Source organism: Solenopsis invicta, chromosome 6 (genome assembly GCF_016802725.1).
Source record: "Solenopsis invicta isolate M01_SB chromosome 6, UNIL_Sinv_3.0, whole genome shotgun sequence".
Lineage (NCBI taxonomy): Eukaryota > Metazoa > Arthropoda > Insecta > Hymenoptera > Formicidae > Solenopsis > Solenopsis invicta.
In genome coordinates, this window is record NC_052669.1 from 16,415,666 (window position 1) to 16,442,577 (window position 26,912).

At 33.8% G+C, this 26,912-nt stretch overlaps 2 protein-coding genes across 9 annotated transcripts in view; one reads left to right on the forward strand and one right to left on the reverse strand.

Annotated features, from left to right (window-relative positions):
• The window catches only part of LOC105205978 (inositol monophosphatase 1), a 134,889-nt gene extending 119,113 nt beyond the window's left edge, over positions 1-15,776 (forward strand). For all 4 annotated transcript variants that reach the window (XM_039451113.1, XM_039451114.1, XM_039451115.1 and 1 more), the window contains 3 exons: positions 15,149-15,254; positions 15,324-15,475; positions 15,566-15,776. In XM_039451113.1, coding sequence (XP_039307047.1) covers positions 15,149-15,254; positions 15,324-15,475; positions 15,566-15,672 — 365 coding nt within the window. In that variant the 3' untranslated portion in view covers positions 15,673-15,776. The remainder of the gene's footprint in view (positions 1-15,148; positions 15,255-15,323; positions 15,476-15,565) is intronic.
• A 4,503-nt stretch (positions 15,777-20,279) lies between these two features.
• Positions 20,280-26,912, reverse strand: part of LOC105202127 (serine/threonine-protein kinase PRP4 homolog) — a 38,154-nt gene continuing 31,521 nt past the window's right edge. For 4 of the 5 annotated variants that reach the window (XM_026141317.2, XM_026141311.2, XM_026141313.2 and 1 more), the window contains 2 exons: positions 21,220-21,294; positions 20,280-20,757 (listed from right to left, as the gene is read on the reverse strand). The gene's annotated coding sequence lies outside the window, so the exon portion shown is untranslated. Of the gene's footprint in view, positions 21,295-26,912 lie in introns of all 5 variants that reach the window. The other variant, XM_039450233.1, reaches the window with a different exon arrangement.

The window sequence follows — 26,912 nt, forward strand, 5'->3', positions numbered from 1 at the left end:
TGAAGGGGCGATGTCAGGAGAATACGGCGGATGAGGTAAGACGTCCCATTTCAATGTTTCCAGATAGGTTTTAACGACCTGAGCAACATGTGGCCGAGCGTTGTCGTGCAGCAACATCACTTTTTCGTGTCTTTGCTCGTATTGTGGCCGTTTTTCCTGCAATGCTCGGCTCAAACGCATTAGTTGGGTTCGGTAGCGAGCTCCTGTGATGGTTTCACCCGGTTGCAACAGCTCATAATAAATCACGCCGAGCTGGTACCACCAAATACACAGCATGAGCTTCGAGCCATGGATGTTTGGCTTGGCCGTCGATGTTGATGCATGGCCGCGGTAGCCTCACAATTTTTTTCGCTTTGGATTATCATAATGGATCCACTTTTCATCGCCGGTTACAATAAGATGCAGAAAACCCTTCCGTTTTTGCCGTTGGAGCAGCTGTTCGCACGCGAAAAAACGCTGTTCGACGTCTCTCGGCTTTAATTCGTATAGCACCCGGTGTCCATGCTTCTGGATCATTCCCATGGTTTTCAAACGATATGAAATAGCTTGTTGAGTCACGCCCAATGAATCTGCAAGCTCCTGTTGCGTTTGAGATGAATCTTCATTCAGTAATGTTTCCAATTGTGCGTCTTCAAACTTTTTCACCTGTCCGGGACACTCCTTGTCTTCTACGCCGAAATCACCACTTTTGAAGCGTTGAAACCATTCTCGACACGTTCTTTCACTAATGGAAGCCACACCATAAGTTTTTACAATCATTCGACGCGCCTCAGCCGCAGATTTTTTTCGAATTGAAGGCAAAAAGCAAAACTTCCCACAAATGACGCTTATTGGGCACAAATTTCGACATTTTCGATCACAAAAAAATATATAACGCCGATAAAAATTCACAACTGCAATGATAAGGAATTGTTGCCAGATGCCCAACCTTACATTTAAAATTTTTGATCTAACGTTTGGCGCCAGCATTTACCGCTGGCGCCATCTACTGGAAAACGGCGTTTTCAATTTGTACTCCTAATATATTGTAACACGTTATGTAAGGGTGCAGTCCCATGGAGCGTATCAGGCGTATCGCGGATTGCGCGTATCGAAAATCTGACCAATCGCGAACGTTCCGCTGCTTCCGCTGTTCTTGGTTCGCTGCCGTTCCGCCGAAGTTATTCTTTAGCGTATTCAATCGAGCGGATCAGAGCGGATTGAGGTTAACATAAAGAAAAATAGCAGTTTCTTGTAATTGATACAATTAAAACAATTATGAACAAAGGAAATATAAGTCCTGTGAGTAGCATATAGCATTTTAAAATATTATTTTTGTAATACTTATTAATTATAATATTTTAAGGTTAGTTTAGAATTTGACGAAGCATATTTTTGATTAGTCTACACTGATTATTTCAGTTTAATATAAATACGGATATAAATATTGTATTATGAATTGCAAATTACAAATTGCAAATTACAAATATTGGTCTGACCCAATATTTCCGTTTTCCTTTATGCGCAATTTTTCTCTCGTTTTTTAATGCTAAATAATAAAGCGCATAAAGATTAATAATTTTACGATGTATTTCATGCCTGGTAAAAACATCGTAATTTATTCGTTTTAAACGTTTTATTAATAAAGCAATTGAAAGCAATATTGTTTTCGATTTCATTCTGCACCTGTTAAAAGTCAAATGTTTTATTTACTTATACTAAATAAATTAATAAATTAAATAAAATTCACTTTATATATACTGTGAATATTCTCCTATTCTTCCGTCTGCTTTTGTTCCTACGGTCCCATGAAGCGGAATTCGCGTAAGCGGATCAGCGGTTCACCAATCGCAAGACTGTTTGGATGAGAGAAATAACAAAATTCGTTTCGTGATTGAGCATCCGCTTAATACGCTTACGCAAATTCCGCTTCATGGGACCGTAGGAACAAAACGTTCACGTACCGAAAGCAGCGGAACGTTCGCGATTGGTCAGATTTTCGATACGCGCAATCCGCGATATGCCTGATACGCTCCATGGGACTGCACCCTAACACGTTATTAAATATATTGTAGCGCATTGTAGATTTACTTATACAATTTTTAAAATTGTTAGTTAAAATTAAAAATGTCTTAATTGATAACATATTGTAAAATGTATATATATATTTTACTGTAATATTGGTGCAATATTATATTGCAATATTTCTAAAAGCAGACATTTTACCATTGTTGCAAAATTGCTCCATTGTAACAATATTTCAGTTTTTTAAATATTATAACAAAATATTTCTTTAATTCTTTTGCTTTTTATGCTGTATAGACGGTACACCCAAGGACTTTGATTCTGTCCATGGGGAAATTTTCCAAACTGAAAAGTCGCTATCTTTCTACATACAGTTCTTGATTAACGTAATGACTAGAGCTTATTGGTCGTTACGTTAATCATGAACTGTAAGTGTGTAGAAAGATAGCGACTTTTCAGTTTGGAAAATTTCCCCATGGACAGAATCAAAGTCCTTGGGTGTACAGCCGTGTTCATTATAGTTGCGACACTTTTTCTTCGATGGTTTTTGGAATGTAGCCTTGCTCATCGAGCGGTGAACGTAATTGGTTGGATCCACAAGTAAGAACCAATCATGTTCTCAGCTCTTGTTATAGTTGCGTATTCAGAGACGCATCTAAGAAAAAGTGTCGCAACTGTAATGAACACGACTGTACAGTCGTGTTCATTATAGTTGCGACATTTTTTCTTCGATGCGTTTCTGAACGCGGAACTATAACAAGAGCTGAGAGCATGATTGGTTCTTACAGCGTTTTTCATTGGGAAAATTAGTGCGCACTGAGTGTGCACTCACCGCTGGCAATTGGACGTTTCGGTTCGCGCGATGACGGTGCCAACGGAAACGCCCAATTACCTGCAGCAAGTGCACATTCAGTGCGCACTAGTTTTCCCAATGAAAAACGCTATTACTTATGGATCCAACCAATTACGTTTCTCGCTCGATGAGCAAGGCTACATTCCAAAAACTATTAAAGAAAAAGTGTCGCAACTATAATGAACATGACTGTACACCCAAGGACTTTGATTCTGTCCATGGGGAAATTTTCCAAACTGAGAAGTCACCACTTTCTACATACTCGCAGTTCATGATTAATGAAACGACTAGAGCTTATTGGTCGTTACGTTAATCATGAACTGTAAATATGTAGAAAGATAGCGACTTCTCAGTTTGGAAAATTTTCCCATGGACAGAATCAAAGTCCTTGGGTGTACATAGGTCTTATAGAAACTTTGAGAATCGTTTAAGAGGATGCTATACTGACAAGAATTACCTATACATTAGTGTTCATTAATTTTCGAATTGGCTTTACAGATCACAAAATCCTTTTGCAGAATAAAAGTACGTACGCACCAAAACAAAGTCCAGGCTGGTAAATTTTACGAGAAAATCGAACGAAAAGTTAAAAGTATTTATTGTCGGCTCGTGGATCTGTCAACCCAGCCGTTTGTTTTCTGTTCCTGAACTCTCTAAATAAGTGTACACTTAAAATGAAATAGATAGATGTTTCAAAGTTAGCGAAAGTAAGAAGGAACGTTCCAGTGCAGTCTAGTGCAGGAATAGAAAACAAGCCTCAGGTTAACTTTTGTCATTTACTGAAGTGTACACCCAAGGACTTTGATTCTGTCCATGGGGAAATTTTCTAAACTAAGAAGTCACCACTTTCTACATACTCGCAGTTCATGATTAATGAAACGACTAGAGCTTATTGGTCGTTACGTTAATCATGAACTGTAAGTATGTAGAAATATAGCGACTTCTCAGTTTGAAAAATTTCCCCATGGACAGAATCAAAGTCCTTGGGTGTACACAAATTTTGCTTAGCACACGTAAACAATGGCAAACAGAGCAGTAACTGTGTCCAATAGTAGTTGATAGGTCTTTTCGAAGATGGCGAAATAATTGAAAAACAAAAACAGATCAATGCGTTGGACAAAGAGCGAGCCTAGTTTCTCTCGAAAAATAAACTGCAGTGCCGACGTCGAGGAAGTTTCTTGATTACTATAGCATTCTCTTAAAGTACACTAATTTACCCAGATAGCAAAATGCCAGCAGCTTGCCGTCAGTTTGCCAGCAAACTTGATCACAAATTAACAGCAGATTTCAAGCTGCTGCTTCCTCATTAAGCATAGTTTCTAACGGCACAATTTGTTGGGGTGCGCACGATTAGACACCGCACGATTGGACACCACCACTCACAGCGGCCGATACCTAGAGTTTTTCCGTTGGTTTGGTTAGATAAGTCAAGATGATTGGTTGGTGTCCAATCGTGCTGTGTCCAAAAGAGTGTCACCCCAATTTGTCAACATAGAACGACGATAGAAATGCAGCAATAATCGAGCATTATCTGCTGCAACGTCGTGACAACAAATACATAGCAAATATCGAGCACAGTCTGCAATATCAGGAACTGACAGCAGAAAGACAACAGAAATACAGTATTAAATATTGCCACGTTATAAAAGCAGAACCGCGGCAAAGATGCAGCACAATGTCTCGTTAAGTATTGAGAGCAAAATTACAGCAAAAATCGAGCACGGCGTGCCGTCATGGCGTGACGGCGAAAACGCGGCAAATATGAAACGCGATCTGCTTTATCAGTTGTTAACGGCAAAACTGCTGCAGAATTCGAGCATAATGTGCCGTCACGACATGACAGCTAAAATGCGGCAGATATAGCCCTGTCAAAAATATGCGATTAAAACCGCGATTTAAAAAAAAGTAATCCAAATCGATCAGGATTTTTGCACCAAAAATACGATATTAAGACCGATCAAAAATAAGATTAAAACCCAGTAGATTTATTAAAACAAAATACATTAATGTAAACGTAATAAATGTTTAGTTTACAAAAAAAATATTTTATATTTTTTTTTTATTAAAAAAGATTAAAAAAGATTAAATTTGATTTAAATATTTAATTTATGTACAAGATGAAATAACAATACAAATTGTTATTTACATGTAAAAATATAAAATTTTATGTGGAACAGCGTTCCACACACACGTCACGTTTGAAAAGAATAAGCGAGAATTCGTCTCGAGGTTACAACAAGTAGCTCCCAAAAGTATTTCTCACTGGAGTCACAGAACATATACACTAGGCTTGTTTTCTGTTCCTGCACTAGACTGAACTGGAACGTTCCTTCTTGTTTTCGCTAACTTTGAAACATCTATCTATTTCATTTTAAGTGTACACTTATTTAGAGAGTTCAGGAACAGAAAACAAACGGTATGAGAAATGAAAGCTCTGTACTTAACATGGGAAACTAGAGTCCCTAGAAGTAGAGAGTCTGGACATCTGTTCCTAAAATGTCGGTGATGATTATGTCAGTGTATGTACGTGAGCTTTATGTGTGTGTACCCTATGATCAGAAAGTACCGGGAATTTTTTATTTAAAAGTATCGCGCATGCGGGAACCGGTTTATTTTTTTTTCTTATGTTGGTACGACCTTAAGACGCACATCTGTCAGGTTTTAGCATAGAACTTATAGTATATGGAACAGGAATAGCTTATCTCCGCAATGAGTGGCGACTGAGAGCAACATCTAAAGGACGAAGATATATCTCTATCCTTTGCGCGTCCTACTTGACACAGTGCGCATGCGTTGAGTTAGACTCTGTTTTCTAAGCGAGCATAATTCATGAACCACGTATCGTCAGTTAGAAATCCATTGTGCCTGTTTTCGAGTCCATTAATTCGTTTATTTGAATCATTTTTTGTCTTATTTATAATAATTTCTAAATATGTGATGCGAAATAGTAAAAAGTAAATGTAAAATGGACTTTTCTAGTCTTTTATTTATGATGAAAGTGTATTAATTTTGTGTATTTATGACGTATATATGCTCTTTTTTTGGTATTATTATAAATCTTTGTCTTGTGAAATAAACAAATTCTTATGTATAAACGTATGATACATTTAACCAATTAAATTCTATAATTGTTTAACATTTCTTGATTCCGAATGTGTTCAATCATTTCTTCTTGAAGAAAACAACGAGTAAGAATACTATTTAACACTTTTGACGCTAAGAAATCTTTAACATTTTTTTTTAAATTGCATTTTTATTTTCCTTGATAATTTTCTCGCACGCACTTGTGATAACAATGACATCTTTACTCGGGTTAATTAAATTCCATTTTTTTTTTTTCTATGAGTCCGTGCAAATTTTTGTCTGATTTGTTTTTTTGCTTTATCATGATTGTAACACAAAATGTAGTAACGACCTATTATGAATAATAACCAGTAAATTGCGTATCAATAATAATCGATAACGATGTTAATGATCACACGGAGTATAATTATGAGAAGCAAAGCGCTCCGTGCTGTATTCTCCCGATCCTCTGTCCGCTCTGTCCTCCGTCAGCTGACACGTCGCGGCGAGTAGAGGGGGAGAGGATCTGAACGCTCATTGGCGGAGCGCGATCATGCGCACAACATTGGATCGTACGCGCAAAGGACAGAGATATATCTCCGTCCTTTAGATGTTGCTCTCACGTTTGCGCTCGTATTCCTGTTCCATATACTATAAGTTCTATGGGTTTTAGTGCCATCCGATCATTAGTGTCTGCCTGGCGTTTGTTTACATCAGTCAACTTTTTTCATTTTGCCGCATTTTACCATGAATAATTTTGTTGAACAAAGAGTTTGTTTGAAATTTTGTGTTGCGAACGAAATTTCGTGTGCCGATGCACTGAAAATGTTGCATCTGAATTTCTTGCAAAAACACCAATGAATTATTTGACCAAACATCAAGTAAATACCATCAACCAAGCACCGTATTCACCTGATATGGCCCCGTGCGACTTTTTTTTGTTCCCCAAGTTGAAGTTGCCACTTCGTGGAAAGAGATTTCAGTCGATCGAGGAGATCAAAGAGAATGCGACGAGGGAACTAAAGGCCATCCCTTCGTCGGCCTACCAGGGATGCATGGAGGACTGGGTCAAGCGTTGGCACATGTGTGTTGCTTCAGATGGATCATATTTTGAAGGAGATAAAATAAATTTGCCTGAAATTTAACTCTATTTTGTTTTATTTAAAAATTCCCGGTACTTTCTGATCATAGGGTATGTTTATCGTTGTGTGCACTTGAACGTGTTGTATGCTGTTATCGCATTGGCTAAAGAGGATTAAACAGGGATCCGTATTGGTGCTGCCATTTTAGGTGGACAATCACGTGTATCCAATCACGTGGAACCCCGAGATGTCCAGACTCTCTACTTCAAGGGACTCTATGGGAAACAAAAAAGCACTGCCATCTGGTAGTGAAGTGGGAAATTAAATGGATTATAGAAGGGGGGTCAAGGGAGTCTTCAGAAAAGAGAATAGAAGAAGCTTATTTATGCAGACAATAACCATTAACTTATGTCGGAACCGGTAAAGTTCATTATTAGTATTTCAATGCTTCTGTTTACCGAGGTCTCAATAAACAGTAACCTTGAAATTCTAGTATTGAACTTTACCAGATCCTGCATAAGTTAAATGTTATTGCCTGCATAAACCATTCGTAAAGGCGCAAGTTCACGCAGCGAATAAAAGCTGGCGTTTTACCCCCTCTCCATCAATTTGGCGAATCCAGCGAATAAACGCTCAAAGTTCGACACAGTTTAACTTTTAGCGACTAAACGCTGGCGTTTACCCCTTCTTCACCAATTTTCATCAATTTGGCAAATTCAGAGGATAAACGCTCAAAGTTCGACACAGTCCAACTTTTAGCAAAACGACGCTGAAATTTAAATATTACATTCCAAATTAATTACCTTCCAAAAGTGAATATATAAGAAAAAAATTATGACTGAAAGATTAAATCAATCGATATCATCTGAAAATACAAACGAAGTTAATATATATTATATACATACAGGGTGATTCAGAACGACCCATGTGTCCCTGTAAAGACGTGTTCTTGGATAAATTCTGAGACGATTTTTCCTGTACGAAAATTTTGTCCGACGCTTACTTTTTGAATAATAAGAAGATAAAGTTAGCAAATCACAGGCCGTGTACACATGGTAGACAAAGGCGGCGCAACTCACCGTCCAATACGGGTAAGCGCCCGCGTCGGACGGTGAGTTGTGCCGCCTTTGTCTACCATGTGTATACGGCCTGTGATTTGCTAACTTTATCTTCTTATTATTCAAAAAGTAAGCGTCGGACAAAATTTTCGTACAGGAAAAATCGTCTCAGAATTTATCCAAGAACACGTCTTTACAGGGACACATGGGTCGTTCTGAATCACCCTGTATAGTAAGCATACTTTTAGGCTAGGTTGCTTTTTGTTTTTTATTTATGTTAGATAGCTTTATTTGTTATATTGTGTTAATAACTGTGTTTTTTATATTGTAGGAAATTCTGTTATACTTCTGTTATACCCTCATATACTTGTGGTGTGTGCAAAACAATTGTTTGTACCATACAAGAAAGTGAAGAAATATATCGGCACTCTTGTATGGAGGGATGAATGTTACATAGATAAAATTTCATATTATTTTTGTATCCTAAAAGCGGTAAATACATTAGTAACAATTTCGGCCCGATGCAAAAAAGAAACTGTGCTCATTACGATTTACAAAAATCGGAGCTACCCAAAACTTTTTTTTAATATCTATTTCTTTTTCTTTTTTTAACAAATACATTGCAGCAATTGCAGCAGTTATACGTCTAATTTCAACAATAACCGCCCCTGTGCGTTTATAATATTTTACATACTCGATATATTGATTATAATATTCCAACTCCATTTTTGCGGTTATGTCAGATTATGTACTTAGCAATTGCCGCTTTTAACGCTGCTTTGCGTTGCGGTGGAGTTGGGTGGAGTAAGGGTAAACGCCAGCTTTTATTCGCTGCGTGAAATTGCACCTTTAAGGGTCTCGCACATAAAATGCATAACATAACATAAGCACAACATAAGACCGATGGGCCAATAAGCATTTAGCATAAAGTCGCCATATTAATTTACATAACATTTTCATTGCTCCGTCGGTTTTATGTTGTGCTTATGTTATGTTATGCATTTCATGTGCGAGGCCCTTTACTCTGCATTGTTGGAGAGACTAGTTCATCAATGCTACCACACGAAAATCGAGTGAGCAGATGCTCACTCTTACCAACTTACATCAAGGCGTTTTCTGATTGGTCATTTTAACTCCCACTTTCAAGTGGGCCCCACTTTTTCCGTGTTACCGGAAACCGCTATATTATAGCGTTTTCGATTGGGAAAAAGTTAGTGCGCACCAGTGCACACTCAGTTCACGCCAACACTGGACAAGTTCCATGAGTTGCACTGAATAGTGCAAATGCAAAAGAACACGCCCAAATTTTCAGTGCAAGTGTCACTTGAGTTAATTATAATAGATCACGCGAAAAAGAAAAAAGTAACCTCGAAAAAGTAATCACGTGCTCAGTAAGTAATAAATTTTTACTATATGTAATTAAATAGTATATAATCATTAAAAAAATGCTATTATATTACATCAAGTAATTAATTATATTTTAAAAAATTATATTTTAAAATAAAATTGATGTACTTGTATAAAAGATATAACACTTACGGTGTCAGTATCCATTTTTTTCACACATGCTACATAATTTACAGTTTTTGGAATCATTCTTCTAGTTCGGAAGATTGCAATTATTTCTTCTTCCTCGCTTGAACTAGAAGAAGATTTCAAAACTGTCTCCAAAATATTAAAAAGATCCAAATCCGGATTGCTCATTCTTTCAAATTTGAAACTTTTGGCTTGTTTTCTATTCCTGCACTAGACTGCACTGGAACGATCTTTCTTGCTTTCACTCCGTTTGTTTTCTGTTCCTGAACTCCCTGAATTAGTGTGCACTTAAAATGAAATAGATATATATTTGAAAGTTAGTGAAAGCAAGAAAGAACGTTCCAGTGCAGTTTAGTGCAGGAATCGAAAACAAGCCTACTAACTTTCAAATATATATCTATTTCATTTTAAGTGTACACTAATTCAGGGAGTTCAGGAACAGAAAACAAACGGTTTGTTTGTTATTGCTTGCATGCATCCAGTGCATTGAACTGGCACGGTCAAAATATCTCGTGCCACTTATAGCGTTTTTCATTGGGAAATCTAGTGCGCACTGAGTGTGCACTCACCGCTGGCAATTGGACGTTTCGGTTCGCGCGATGACGGTGCCAACGGAAACACCCAATTACCTTCAGCAAGTGCACATTCAGTGCGCACTAGTTTTCCCAATGAAAAACGCTATTAGTGCGCACTGAGTGCGCACTATGCGAGTGTCGTGCGTTCAAATGAACACGTGCTAAGTGCGCATTGGCACTACCAATAGAACACGCGCCTGACACTGAGTGCAGTCAGTGCATCCCAAACGAAAACGCTATTATAGCGTTTTTCATTGAGAAAACTAGTGCGCACTGAATGTGCACTTGCTGCAGGTAATTGGGTGTTTCCGTTGGCACCGTCATCGCGCGAACCGAAACGTCCAATTGCCAGCGGCGAGTGCACACTCAGTGCGCACTAGTTTTCCCAATAAAAAACGCTATTAGTTTCACCCCCGTGACTGAAGTATGAGCTGGGGTGTCGGCCGCGGTGGCGCCCATGATGTAAAAAACAAGGTGAAACAACGCGCATCGTCGGCGGCTCGATGCGCGGTAAGAGGCGTGGCTCAATGTGATGCGCCAATGAAATTTGGGTCCAAATATATCCGCGCAATTTAAATACGAACAATCATATGTAGTCACACGTACTTAAAATGTAGAAGTTGTTAAAAAAAATATATATAAAAATGTAAAAATACTTGAAATTTATTATCTTTAACACAAATCACTGTTGCAATAAACACTGTTGTTATAAACATGAAATATAACAATTTAGCCATACACATACCGTTTGTTTTCTGTTCCTGAACTCCCTGAATTAGTGTGCACTTAAAATGAAATAGATATATATTTGAAAGTTAGTGAAAGCAAGAAGGAACGTTCCAGTGCAGTCTAGTGTAGGAATAGAAAACAAGCCTATAAGCTCATTCTTATAACTTCCCAAATTTCTTCTAATCCAAGTTTAAAAAATTTGAAATCACAATTTTCATTAATGTACAAAGTCTCAACCTTACCTTCACGTTCTTCTTTTTTTAAGTAGCTTTGAATTTCTTCGATTCACCAATTATCTCAGATTTACGTATAAATACAAGTATACATACGTCGCAGTACCGCAGCCGTAGCCATATTGAATCTCAAAATTTGGACCCAGTTCTGATTGGTCTAGAGTATGGTCTACTGCGCTGGTTACTTGTTTCACCTTTCTTCTTACATCATGGTGGCGCCTAGATATAACGCATGTGGCCGCACTCGAGTCACGAGAAGATCCCCGCGGCGTGACCGCCTAGCGGTGGCGCCAGTATTCATTGGTTAAATCCATTTTAATCCAAAATTACGATTAATCAATTCGTGTTCTATATCTGTCGCGTTTTAGCTGTCACGCCATGACGGGACATCGTGTTCAATTTTTGCTGTATTTTTGTTCTCACTACTTAATGAGACATATCGTGCTGCATCTTTGCCGCGGTTCTACTGTCATAATGTGACAGTTATTATGATAGATTTTCAACTACATTTTGCCTACTGAATGTGACGTTATTTAGTATGTATAAATTTTGCTTATCTTTGTTGTTTTATTGTCCCAACATACAATGCTCGATTTCTGTTTTCTTTATGTCAGTAAGTTTTGCTACATTTTTTTTAAACATATTATGACGTAGTCTCTGCTGGGATTTTACTGCTTTTCTGTTAACGTTAACTGAAACAACAAATCATGCGTTTCTGCTGTTTCATTTTTGCCAGCATAATGTGTATCATAAATTTTTAATTCGTGCTCCCGTCATGTTTGGCTATCTGGGTATTTATGAAAATCTTTTGTTTGTACTTTCGATTAATTTCGATTAAATATAATGTAAATAATTATTAAAACGGATATTTTCTCAAATGATTTACAAATAATAAATTTGAATATATCTTATGTTTATTTTCGAAAAAGCTAATGAGACGGATATATCTAATGTTAACATATCAATCAATTGCAAAAAATAACATCAGAACCACATTACTTATAATAGTCATTTTCTATAGCTTTTTTGAATGCTGAATCCGGTTTCTAAATTGCTTCATTACATCACAATTTTAAGAGATGTGCAGTTAAAGTTGCAAAAACAGAAGAGTTATTTTCACGTACTACAATGTGTGCTGGAGAAACTTTATTGCAATCAAAATTAAATATATCCCTCAAAAGATATATATTTTTTTTTTGTATCGGCTATAACTAATTAAGATATCTATGTTTAAATATGGGATCTATTGCGGAAAAGTTGTTAATATTAAATTAACGATTTACAAAACAATTTTAATTCAAGTTTTCTAGATAGCTGAATACAAAATCAATGTCAAAATTGAAAATGGATGAATATAGTAGATGTCAAAGTTCAAAAATGTTTAAATTTAATATTTGTAAAAGTTAATTTGAAATAGAAATAAGCGATAAAAATTAAATAGCATTTAAATTTTAGTAAAAAATCATGTATGAATTTTTCACATACACATATATCCTATATTTAATCATGAATATTTTATTAATTATAGCTGACATAAAAAATTTTTTTTGAAGACTGAAAATTTTAATAACATACTTGATATTGATTGCAATAAAACTTCCCCAGTACATCACTGTATTTTAATTATATGACTTATGTAAAAATAGTCCTTTTTTGCAACTTTAATTGGAAATTATGATCGACAATTGTAATGAAACAATTTGAAAATCAGATTTGTATTCAGCATCCAAAAAATTATAGAAAGTAACTAGTCTCAATCTGATGTAAAAAAAAGTTAGAAAGCATGTTAAAGTTATTTTTTGTTAATCTGTGTCATATAATACTGTTTCATTATTCGTTTATTTCAAATTGAATTTTTAAAATTTTACTGCACTCATCAACAAAAAATAGGGAACACTTTTCAGACATCAAAATTTAGGCTATTTTTAAATGGCTGTAGCTCAGCAAAAAATCATCGCTGATAAAAAATAGAAAAAAGCATTTTGAAGCTTGAAATTTCAACTTTAACGATGAATCGACAGATTTTCAAAGTTCTTTTAACTTCCTTGTCTTATGCAATAAAAAAGCACACCGTGTTTTGTTCGTTAAAATTTCGTATTTTTGACACTGCGGGTCCCGATAGCGCACATCCCGATAGCACACAAACCACTCACAATGGCAGATGCCTAGAGATTTTCCGTAGGTTGGGTTAGATAAGTCAAGATGATTGGTTGATGGGTTATCGGGATGTGTGCTATCGGAACCCTCCCTTTTTGACACTTTGCAGCTCAACAAAGAAATTTTTTTCGAACAATTCAAACAAAGCTTCATAAACTACAACATTTTGCCTACAGAATGCTTTTTTCAAAATTTTTCTACGATTTTTTTTTACCAAGTTATGCAGTTTTGAAGCTAAATCTGCATTTTTTACAAATGATATTTGTACTCTGTGAAAAATCATCGCAAACAAAAAATGAAAAAAGCATTTTAAAGCTCGAAGTTTCAGCATTAACGTGTGCTATCAGTAGTTTTCAAAAATTTTCTCAATTTCTCAGTGCTATGCTCCAAAAAAGATACATTATTTTCTCCATAAAATTACATATTTTTGACAGCCGCATTACGTATTACGCATTACGTATTTTATTGTAGCTCAATAAAAAAATTTTTTCTCGACAAATAGAATGCAAATATCATAAAGTATGACATTTTCTCTACAAAATGTTTTTAAAATTTTCCTACGATTTTTTTTTACCAAGTTACAAGATTTTGAAGAAACACATTTTTTACAGTATTTTTCACTTCTGCAGCATTTAATATTTGCACACAAATTACGTATTACTAATTGCAAGTATTTATCCTATACACACACACACACACACACACACACACACACACACACACACACATATACACACACACACACACACACACAGCAAAGAGGGTTTGGAGTCATTAAATACTGCAGAAGTGAAGAACTGCGGGGTCCTTATTTCTGCTGTGACATACACACACACACACACACACACACACACTCGCGCGCGCACACACACCCGCGCACGCACGCACACACACGCGCACGCACGCACGCACACACACACACACACGTGCGCATACACAAGATGTGCAAAAATCGGCCCGGCAACTTCCACATGGTGTACATTGGGTAATGTTAATGTCAGCGGTAAACGACAGTTTTCGGAAAATTGTACTGTAAAAAATGTGTTTCTTTAAAGTCTTGTAAAAAAAAACCCACGTAAGAAAATTTAAAAAAAGCATTTTGTAGACAAATGTCATACTTATGGCACTTGCATTGCATTTGTCGAGAAAAAATTTTTTTATTGAGCTGTAGGCTGTCAAAAATACATATTTTTAAGAAAAAAACAGTGTATCTTTTTTGGAGCATAGCACTAAAAAATTGAGAAAAATTTTTAAAACTATTGATAGCATGTTAAAACTGAAACTTCGAGCTTTAAAATGCTTTTTCTTTTCATTTTTTGTCTACGATGATTTTTCACGGAGTACGAATATCATTTGTAAAAAATGCAGGCTTAGCTTCAAAATTGCGAAACTCGGTAAAAAAAAAATCATAGAAAAATTTTAAAAAAGGCATTTTGTAGGTAAAATATTGTAGTTTATGAAGCTTTGTTTGAATTGTTCGAAAAAAATTCCTTTGTCGAGCTGCAAAGTGTCAAAAATACAAAATTTTAACGAACAAAACACGGTGTGCATTTTTATTGCATAAGATAAGGAAGTTAAAAGAACTTTGAAAATCTGTCGATTCAGCGTTAAAATTGAAATTTCAAGCTTCAAAATGCTTTTTTTTTATTTTTTATCAGCGATGATTTTTCGCTGAACTACAACCATTTGAAAATAGCCTAAATTTTGGTGTCTGAAAAGTGTTCCCTATTTTTTGTTGATGAGTGTATTATATTTTAAATATTTTGATACAAACTGTATATTTAAATCAATTATTATAATGTATAAATTGATTCCTTTTGTATAATCATTTGGTCTAATTTAACTTTTGTTACTCCAGAATTGCGTAAGGCACTAGTAATGGTAGAAATGGGAACTAGCAGGGATTCAGAAAAACTGAAAATAGTTTTGCAAAATATAGCGCTCCTTACATCACACGTTCACGGGTAAGATATTTATGAACTACATTTTTATATGAAAGATTTCACAAAAGGATTTATTTACTTATTCTACAGAATACGATCGTTTGGTTCGGCGGCTCTGAATATGTGCATGGTAGCTATTGGTGGTGCTGATGTTTCTTTTGAATTTGGTATACATGCATGGGACATCGCAGCCGGAGATCTTATTGTTCGAGAAGCCGGAGGTGTGTCGATAGATCCAGCTGGTAAACAATTACAAATATTGTATCAATCACAAATAAGAAATGAATGCCACAATAACACCTAACTAATCCATATTGTTCTTACATTAAAAGGAGGTCTATTTGACGTGATGAGCAGAAGAACATTATGCGCATCGTCGATGGAATTAGCTCAACAACTTTCCAAAATATTAATCCAATATTATCCAGAGCGAGATTAAAAAGCTTGGAAAGTTCATGTACAAAATAAAGAGATTATACTTTATACGGATCGAGAAATAAATCGTTAAGAGGATGCTAAAGTACCACGAATTACCGACATTTACAGTGCATTAAATATTTTTGGATTGGCTTTACAGAATCACAAAAACTTTTTTTAGAATTGAAATACGCGTAAAAAGAAAGGGTGCTCAGGTCAATTTTATAAGAAAATCGAACAAAAATTTAATAAATCATTAAAAATTCACTCGTATAGCCGTCACCTGAGGTTAACTTTACCTTAATACAGAAGTTGTGTAGCTCGTGCGTACAAAATGATAGTAGAGCACCCTTCAGAAAACATGCACGAATAACACTGACCTTGCAAAGTTACGATTGAACGCCTAACAAAAAAGATACGCTAATGTGCTTTTACCACGCGCATATTTCGCTCAGCGAAGCTGAACTGTCATAAACAGAGCAATATGGAGCCCAACAGTAGTTGATAGGACTTTTCGCAGATGGCGAAATAATCAAAAAACAAAGACAGATCTATGCAATGGACAAAGAGCAATAGCCTGGTCTTGCTCGAAAAATAATCTACAGTGATCTGTAGGACCGACGTCGAGGAAGTTCTTCTGTTACTTTAGCATCCTCTTAAGCATAATGCAAATATTACCTTAAAAAAAAAAAAACGTAAATTCAAATACTGTAAAATGTATATTAATTGATATGTAGCTTTATCTAGACAATATCAATGAAATTGTTAACTTCTTTAAAATCTCTTTAAAACATTTAAAATTATATAATATAGTTTAAGAAATAAATTAATGAGTTTTTATTCACTTATAATAAAACCAACTGTATACACAATGATTTTTAATACGTATATGCCGCCACAAATAAGAAATAATGAGATACAAGTAACTATTATGCATTACACATTGAAAAATACTAACTTGTAATTTTACTTGTTACGTAACGAGTCAAAGTAACGCGTTGCTCTTGCTTGTTACGTAACGAATTAACTAACGAATTACTTTTACAATAATGCACAATGATAACAAATTATTGGTCAAAAATGACTATTTCAATTCTGACGTTCTCATCATCATTATGAAAAATTGTAACATATCTAAATTCTTATTATAAAAAAAAAAAAATAAAAGTAACGTAACTCGTTACTTCCCAACCCTATATATACACACACACACACACGCACATACACACACACACACACACACACACACACACACACACACACTTTCTTTCTGTCTCTTCACCTTGTTTTAAAAAATCTTAAATATCCTAAAATGCACAACTAAAATAAACGGCGTTTTAGTAATAATTTATCAATTTAATGTGAATTAATTAATTGTTTATTTCATTACAGTTACAATAAATGTGCTCCTCGATACACATTCTTCCCATACAACACACGTGACTGTTAGTCTGGTAGCCGACTCAGTTGACTTAAAGGCGACTTTCAACAGTCGACTATAACTCGACAGCAATTGATTATTTGTTGACTATTTGTCGATTTTTGAAAGTCGACAAATGGTTAATAAATAGTCGACTGAAATATCACTCAAAGTCGACGAAACTCTGTTTTTTTTATAACAAAAGATTTTATACTCTTTTAAGTTATTTATATCTTTTCGACAAAGCAAAAAGATATAAATGATAGATATTTTATCTTGCCGAAAAGACAATTAACATAAAAAGAAATCTTAGTTTTAATTCGCTCGTAGCCCGTTAGCATCCCTTACGGAAATGAACTATTGGAAAGCCAATAATCACTATTGACTTACAATAGTGATTATTCATTCTCTAATAGTGATTCTGTAGCATCTAATAATTGGGTTATTCGCAATAATCATTTCCTAATAGTTTTTGAATAAGTGATTATTGATTTCATAATGAGATTATTTGCAATAATCATTCCTTAATAGTTCTTTTATGAAATGATTATTGATTTCATAATCAGGTTATTTGCAATAATCACCAGCACACTACTTTTAATAGTTAATATATAAATGATTATTAGTCAACTATTCACAATAAACCCAATAAGAACTGGAACGTTTTATATATGTTTATTAAACGGAAGTATGGTATAAAACAGGTATAGATGGCAGTACATGTGGCAGATATGTATATAGGTAAAACGGTTTTTATACGTTAGTGCAATATACGTTTATAATAATCGTTCTTATTACGTATATATAATACGGAACGTATTTTATACGTTGAAAAGTGGTTTATAAAATGCCAGAAATGTATTTACGTTTATAACACGTATAAAAATACTATCAAATACAATTATATATTCGATTGACTTAAAAGTCAACTCTTGCCTTTTACTATCAGCTTAAAGTCGGCTCATAGTCGACTTCGTGTTGTGTGGGTTGCTTCTCTTCGTAATTTTGCGTAACTCTTCGAACTTGATCATTGTCAATTTTTTTAATAGTGCGGAATACCAATTCCGTCATCTCGTCAGCTGTCTCGATGTTCGTGTGCATAAATATTTTTTCTTTTATTGTTCCCCAAAGAAAAAGATGCATGGATTATAATCCGGAGATTGAGCAGCTCACGGAGTCATTGAACCTTTTCCAAACCATTGGGGAAAAATTTCATCGAGATAACGGCGAACTATGCCTTTAAATAAGATTTATTGAAGTTGATATTGAAAGTAGTGTAATGGATAATTACATTTAAATATAAAATTTGTTTCAAACAAACGATGTTTTTAATATTAATTACAATTAATCTAATTAACGAGAAATCATTGTATAAAAGCAAGTTATGCTATGTATGTACAGTGTGAAAAAAATTTTCGTGGTTTAAGGAAATACGTTATTAGAATCATTCAAGCAAATTATTTACTTTACATAAATAAATATTACTTGTTTGTAGAAAATATTATTTCTTTAAAGTATTACTTACTTTTTGGAAGTAATATGTACTCCGTGGCCTGCTCGATCTTCTGATTACAATCCATGCGACTTTTTTCTTTAGGGAACAATAAAAGAAAAAATATTTATGCACACCAAAATCGAGATAGCTGACAAGATGACGGAATTGGTATTGGTATACTATTGAAAGAATGACAATGATCAAGTTCGAAGAGCTACGCAAAATGTACGAAAAAAGGTAAGAATATGTAGGAGCACACTTTGAACATTTATTTTAACTGTAATAAAATAAACAATTAATTAATTTAAATTAAATTGATAAATTATAATAAAAACGCCGATTATTTTAGTTGTGCATTTTAGGATATTTAAGATTTTTTTAAACAAGGTGGAGAAAGAGGGGAAAAAAAGAGAGAAACCCTGCCGCAAATTTACTTTAGAACACTATAGAAATGTCTATAGTTCTGAATGTGTTTTTTGAAACAGGTATTGCATATACGGAATAGAGTTCTCCTTATACAACTTTTATAATTTTTAATAAGGTAATACGTATGTTCATTACCTTATTAAAAATTATAAAAGTCATATAAGGAGAACCCCATTCCGTATATGCAATGCCTGTTTCAAAAAACACATTCAGAACTATAGATATTTTTTCTATAGAAAAATATACGGAATGGGGTTCTCCTTACATGACTTTTATAATTTTTAATAAGGTAATGATCATACGTATTACCTTATTAAAAATTATAAAAGTTGTATAAGGAAAACCCCATTCCGTATATGCAATACCTGTTTCAAAAAACACATTCAGAACTATAGACATTTCTATAGTGTTCTAAAGTAAATTTGCGGCAGGGAAGTGTGTGTATACAGCCGTTTCGCTGCTTAATGTTGTTTTTCCGCCGCGTAATTTGTCCGCTCTGCTCCGTCCGCGTACTCGTCTATTGTCCGACCTTGCTTTTCTTGTATAGACGGGCGCTGATTGGATAACTTTGACATCGTATAACATCTAACAAAAGGCTTAGATCAAAAAATGACTCAGGACTTTTCGACTTGAATTCATACCCTCTATCTCATGGTACACTTCAGGTGCGATCGTTTTGTTACATCCTGTATATGTAATGTCGTTACATGAACGAAAAAGTAACATTGAATTATTTATCACATAAAATATTTATAACATATTAATCTCAAAGAAACTTAAACATGGTTACTTTTATCGTTATTATTTCGTGATATATTGTACACTTAGAATTATTATACATATGAATGTAATTATGCAATAAAATGATTTAAGAAAAATCAAGAAATATATTAATATACGATAGAATTATTTTATTTTGTATATTTTTTCAATAAATTGGTATATGTACAGTTTGTTATTGCTTCATACATTTTATATTATAAAATTTATGCTCCAGACGGTATACAATATTTATGATATTCATATTTATTATTTTTTGAAATATATATTTATTGTTTACATGCAAGCAAACATATATCTTCTAAAAATTGAGAAATAAAGTAGACAATTTTGTTATAAAAGAATAAATATTTTTGTGAATTTAGGTTTTATTAAAATTCTTTTTTTATACAAATTTTCTTCGAATATTTACGTGAGAGAGAGGGGGGAGAGGGAAGGGAGGGAGGGAGGGAGGAAGGGAGGAAGAGAGAGAGTGAGAGAGATGAAAGAGAAGAGAAAAAGAGCAACATAGTATTTGAAAAATAATATATTTATTGCATCTGCTTTTTCATTTTCATAGAGCGTGGATTTTAAACATCTGAAAACTCAAAAAAAATCGCAAATATTAATATAATAAATAGTAAAAATTTAATACTTTCATAGTTGAACAGTTTGTTGATTAGTTTCCAATTAAAATAATTTTTAATGTAAAATATATAAGTGTATCATTTATATTTCTTTTGTCACTTGAAATTTTCACAAAATGTACTTTACCTGTATACATACTTACGAGTCCTCGATTGTAATCTCATGTAATTTTAAGAGAAATCTTAGCACGTCGATATAAATCTAGTTAATTCGTTGAATAAACCTTTGTTGAACCGTTTAGCGATAGTGCATTTTTATGCAGTAGACATGACGTAGACGTAAGTACATCGCATTTTTCCTTTCTTCCTCATCAACTGTTTTCATCACTTCTTCCATTGTCTCCCCTCCTCACAGGAGGGCTACAAGTGAAACATTACCAAATTGCCAATTAGAACGATACATATACTCTTTCTGATCGTAGTTTCATAGTATATTTTTACTTCTGTATTAAAATGTTTTCACAAGAAACATATATTTTTTCCTGTTTTGTGTTTATGTCAGTTTGATTTACACTTTTTCTTCCTTTCATTAAAAACAAAAATACTAAAACACGTATGTACCGCGTGTTAGTATTGATTTGTGACATTTTACTCAATCTTTCAAATATTCAAATATTTATTGACTTTATAAAGATTAAAAGATTTAAGAAACTTGCGCAATAAAAATTCCATTATATTTTGTCTCGAATAAAACTCCTATACTGTCATGAAAAGTTCATTAAATAGAGCATTTTTAAAACTCAGACTATTTTCGGCTTATGATCTCATCGTTAAATTGTATTGAAAAATGGATAAGTATCCCAGGCAATCCCCCATGAATACCTTGTAACGGGATCGGCGCTAAGGGCCCTTGAAAGGTCCGGCCGCACTTAACGATGATTTGAATCGAAGACACATCTGAAACATAAGCAGTCTCGTACAATCTTGTCACATTCAAGATCACGCCATGAACCATTCACAACAGCATCGATATATTTTCTAATTTCAAATAAACGATCAAATTTTCGAATTAAGAGTTTCATTGATTCTAAGAGACATCGTAACAAATATAAAAAATTTAGCAATCGGAGAGCCACACTTACAACAATAAGATTCTTACTTAATACAAATTGCAATACGTAATGTTTAATAACTGTTATTATTTCACATATAATATCTTGATAATCGCTTTTATCTTAAAATTTTGCATTCTACTGCAAATATATACATTTTCACTTCTATTTAACATTATTATAAATATGTTTAATTACATATTGTAAAAACGTAAGGCAAACATTGTTTTCATAGTTATATTATGATTATTTGTTTGCATTTAGTAGATTATTAAGCACATATGTGTCGACCGATGTATAAAATGTGTGTATGCACATATACAAGATGTTAATAAATAAGTGTCAAATATTCTAGAGTCAAATTCCCAAAGTTGGGAACGTTACTTCATAAAAGTAATATGTTACCGTTACTACTACGTTTTTGTAAAAAGTAATTCGTTACTATAATTCGTCATTAATTTTTGAAAATAACGCGTTATTATTATTGTTATTTAAAAAGAAACGATTCATTACTTTTTAGTAATACTAAATTATAAAATATTAGATTTTAAAATTACATCATAATCAATATTAAATGTAATAATTAATATTAAAACTTACAATTATAAATTAGTTTTTATATAGCATATTTCTATATGTCAAACTTATTTGATAATTCTTCCGATTCTTTATAGTATACTTTTATTTTTTACTTATCTTTATAAAAATTTTGATAATAATTTACAAACATAAATTTTGTTACACAAATATCTTCATTTTATGTGTGTGTGTGTGTGTGTGCGTGCGCGCACGTACTTAGTAAGAATAAATTCCAGTATTCATTACTAATACAAAAGATCTATCTTCATGTTGCATATGTACTATAGACTTTCAGTGCTGACAAAGACTTTTAAAATGCAGCATAAAGTATAAAGTACAAAATTTTTCAATATTTGAAAAAGATTATAAAATACAAAAATAAAATATAACTGTATTTAATGTGGCACGCCAATCACTCTATATATTTGCGCACTAAAAAAATATAATTTCAAATTAGTATAAAAATGTTAAGGAAAAAAAGTAACAAAATTTGTTATAACAAGCAAGAGGTAATGACGGTGTAACGGGACACAGTGAGACAAAACGAGATATTTGCAGAAAAAAGTCAAATTTCTGATATATAGATACTGCAATTATTTTATAATAAAAAGATTGATAACTAAGTTTAATAACAAAGTAATAAGTATTAAAAATTAATTATTGAAAAATTGCAAATTAAATAATAATTATACGGTTGGAACGTGGTGGATATTCATGTTAGTTTATTAAACCATTGTTATAACTAATAAATACTTCGATCTAGCTTTCTCAATAGCCCTTGTGTTATGAATTATTGATTTTAAATCTTGAGAGTATGGATTCTGACATATTTATTAATTTGTAAATTTTTTAAATAAAAAGTTTAATAATATAATATATTATTCCAAAAAGCAGCTAAAAATATATTAATATAATAATTTAAAACACAAGAATGCTGTATTAACCTGCGTTTGCTTGCCCTTTAAAAGACAGTAAATGAGCAAGCGCAGATAAACTCAGCTAAAATTTGCATTTGTGTTTTTGAAAATATAAGGAATAGCCAGAAACAAGATTTAGGCCAAAAGTAAGAGAAACTTTTTTCTGCTCATAGACTACTGTGCGACGTTACAAGTAATGCATTTTTCAACTCTATGTATTTTCATTATTCAAACATGAAAAAAGTTCATATAAGTAGAGTTCTAGAAGTGCTTGATCTTTGAGGTAGAAGAAATTATATTGTGAAATTGTAGAATACATCTTGAAACCAAAACAATTGATAAAAAAATCTTTAAAAGAATCAATTTTTCAAAAATTGATTTTAGTTCTTACTTTTTACATAATATACTTTGTCTAGTTATTCTGCACATAAAAAGTACTAAAGAAGAGTTATAAAAAATCAGTATGAAACAAGATACTTTATTTCGGTATATTTCAACACAAAATTAATTGTTCCGATTTTAAGGTATTTCATTATTTCACAATATAAAATTTTTCTTACCTTAGAAATTAAGTGTTTCTAAACTCCAGTATTTATATAAACTTTTTTTTACTAACAATAAATGTGATTTAACATTAGGCTGATATAAACGAGCGAGAAAATGTTAAACGTTAATAATCTGTATATTCGTATTGATTAAGAAGAAAATCGTTTCAATTTTACAAAAGCGCAGTTGCAAAATTAATAATAATGTAATAATCATTTAATAAAATAATCATACGCATTACGTCGAAGATCTATAATTGATTTTTCATTTTTTTCTCCAGAATTAATTAAGTCCAAAATAATAACATACTTGTATGTTAATCAATCAATAATTATTTCAGAAAATATTTAACAAAAAAGATCTTTTTTCGTATTATTCCGATTATAAATATTACCGTATTTTCAATTATATAGATTAAATATGCGGTCACTAACAAACAAGTATTTTATCACTTTAAACATAATTAATTCTTGAAAGGAAAATGAAGAATCAATTATAGAGCACTGGTATACGTCTGTGATTATTTCGTTTGTTTATTAAGTTATTATTAATTTCGTACTGCGACTGAAGCGGACTTGTAAAGTCAAAATGTTTCGCTTCTTAATCTAAATATACAGATTATTTACATTTAATATCCTTTCGCTCGTTTATTTCGACCGACTGATAAATTACATAAATTGTTCTTCAAATATGAAACAGATTGTACATTATATTCTGTATATTTCATTTTTTAATATTTGATCAATGGAATATTTCCATATGTTGCTAAAATATTTAACATTTGTTCATTTACATTCGGCAAATGTATATATAATGTAAGTTGCACGCACGCACGCACGCACACACGCACGCACGCACGCACGCACGCACGCACGCACGCACGCACGCACGCGCGCACATATATATGTATATGTATCTACATTCATCTATCTTTATTGTACTATCGCTGTTATAAAACAAGATTCATTAAATATGTCTAACTTGGAACGCACTTCAAATTACAAAGATAGAAATGGAAAAAAAAACAGAGGCAGAGAGAATTAAAAAGATAGTAAAATATGTATACTATAAGAAATACTTGGACTGAATATATTCATTCATAATTTGAGATTGAAAAGACAAAATGCAGGTCATTCTTCTTATTGTATTAAGCATATGTTGTTTTATTTCAATATAACTGACCTATTCGCTATACAATTTATTTTCCAATTAAAACAGATTTCTTTGCCGCTTAGGCTTCTAATGCTGTATGTGCACGTATGCTCGCTGATGAAATGCTTTAAAATGGATCGAACAATGTATGATCCATAAAGGACTTATAATTCTTTATATGTATATGTATGTATATACAGAAAATGCGGTAATGACTGGATACTCTTTCGTAGACTGATAGAGTGTGTCAGACTAAACAGAAAAGTTCTAGAATAATTAAGAAATGTTAATTACCAAAGATAATCAAATCCGCTTGACCTACTGGCAAATACAAACTTGCGATACACCCGTACTGTGATCATCGTTGCTAAGCGTGTGAAAAGTTGTTTTCTTCAAGCGGCATTGCACTGTTCATGTTCAGCTATTGACACATATAATCAACAATTTTCTGCGCGCCTCGCAACCTCGAGCACCGGGTGGTCCTATCTTATCGCACGTTTGTATTTGAATAAGTTAAATCAGTGATTTTCAGTAATTAATATGTCGTTAATTATTGCAAAGTTTATAAAATAGAAAAAGGACTTCTCAGTTTGATCTGCTCTATCAGCTTCCGAAAGATTCGGTTATTACCGGACACCCTGTATGTGTGTGCGCGTGTGTATGTACACATACATACATACATACATACATACATGCATACACGCACGCACGCACGCACGCACGCACGCACGCACGCACGCACGCACGCACGCACACACACACACACACACACGCACACACACACACACACACACACACACACACACATGCAGGGTGTCCGGGAACTATAGAACCTACTGCTTTGTGAACATAAAGGAGATAAAAAACGACAAAAAAGTATTATACCATTTTGCGATATTCGCTATAATTATCAAGTTATAAAATAAAACGGTTGAGCCAATGTGCGGTGACGCCACGCCATCGCTCCTAGCTCGTAGGCAACGTTGCGCAGCAGGACAAGTGACGCGTCATTGTTTGAATTTGCACGACGCGACGGTCTAAATTCGCCTCACCGCGTGTACATACACTGCAAAAATCAAATGTGTTATTTATCAAATATGTAAGGAGAAGCTTTAACTAAAATAACACATTTGATTTTTGCACTGTCGGACCGTGTCAATTCAAACAACAACGCGTCACCTTTCCTGCTGCGCGTTGCCCACGAGCTAGGCGCGGGGTCACTGCACATTGGCTCAGACGTTTTATTTTATAACTCGATAATTATAGCGATTATCGCAAAATAATATAAGACTTTTTTTGTCTCTTTTCATTTCCTCTATGTTCTCAAAGCGGTAGGTTTCCTGGTTCCCGGACACCTTGTATATGTGTATATATACATATACATATATATATATATATATATATATATATATATATATATATACAGGGTGTCAGGTAACTACCGCCCCTGGTTTCGTGGATTGATAGATCAAGTAAAACTGAGCAGAAAAGTCCTTTACCATTTTTTAATATTTGCCATAGTTAACGAAACAAAAATTAATAAAGTCTGCGAATAAGCACGTATCACTGCGCGCAAGAACCGCCCGCCAGTCATCGAGATGTAGGCTGCCGCGGCTGTAGGCGCGGCGCGGTGCGGTGAGGAGGGAAAAGCAGCAGTAGCTGCGGCCTGCGAGCGGCGCGGCAAAGAGGAAGAAGGCTGCCCCGGCTGCCTACGTTTCAGCGACCGGTGGGCAGTCCTTACGCGCGGTGATACGCACTTATTCGCAGAATTTATTAATTTTTATTTTGTTAACTATGGCAAATATTAAAAAATGGTAAAGGACTTTTCTGCTCAGTTTTACTTGATCTATCAATCCACAAAACCAGGGGCGGTAGTTACCTGACACCCTGTATATATATATATATATATATATATGTGTGTGTGTGTGTGCGTATGTATGTATATGTGTATGTGTGTGTGTGTGTGTGTGCGCGCGCGCGCGTACACACACACACACATACATGAACCTCTCTCGCTTTGTGAAAATACATAACGTACAATTTCACACAAACGCATGTTCGATCACTTTACGAAGAGTGCTATTCATAAGAACGTCTTATTTTCCAAATCAGAATTGGAAGAAGGAAACTGGTATCCCAATTGCTGAAAGAGGCGGTCGTTATATTTTTATTCCTATTTTTCTTATTAAACAATGTAATGAAATCAAAGTTCTATTTTAAACAGGGAAATTGGCATCTATAACTCGAATTACCTCCATATATGCATTAT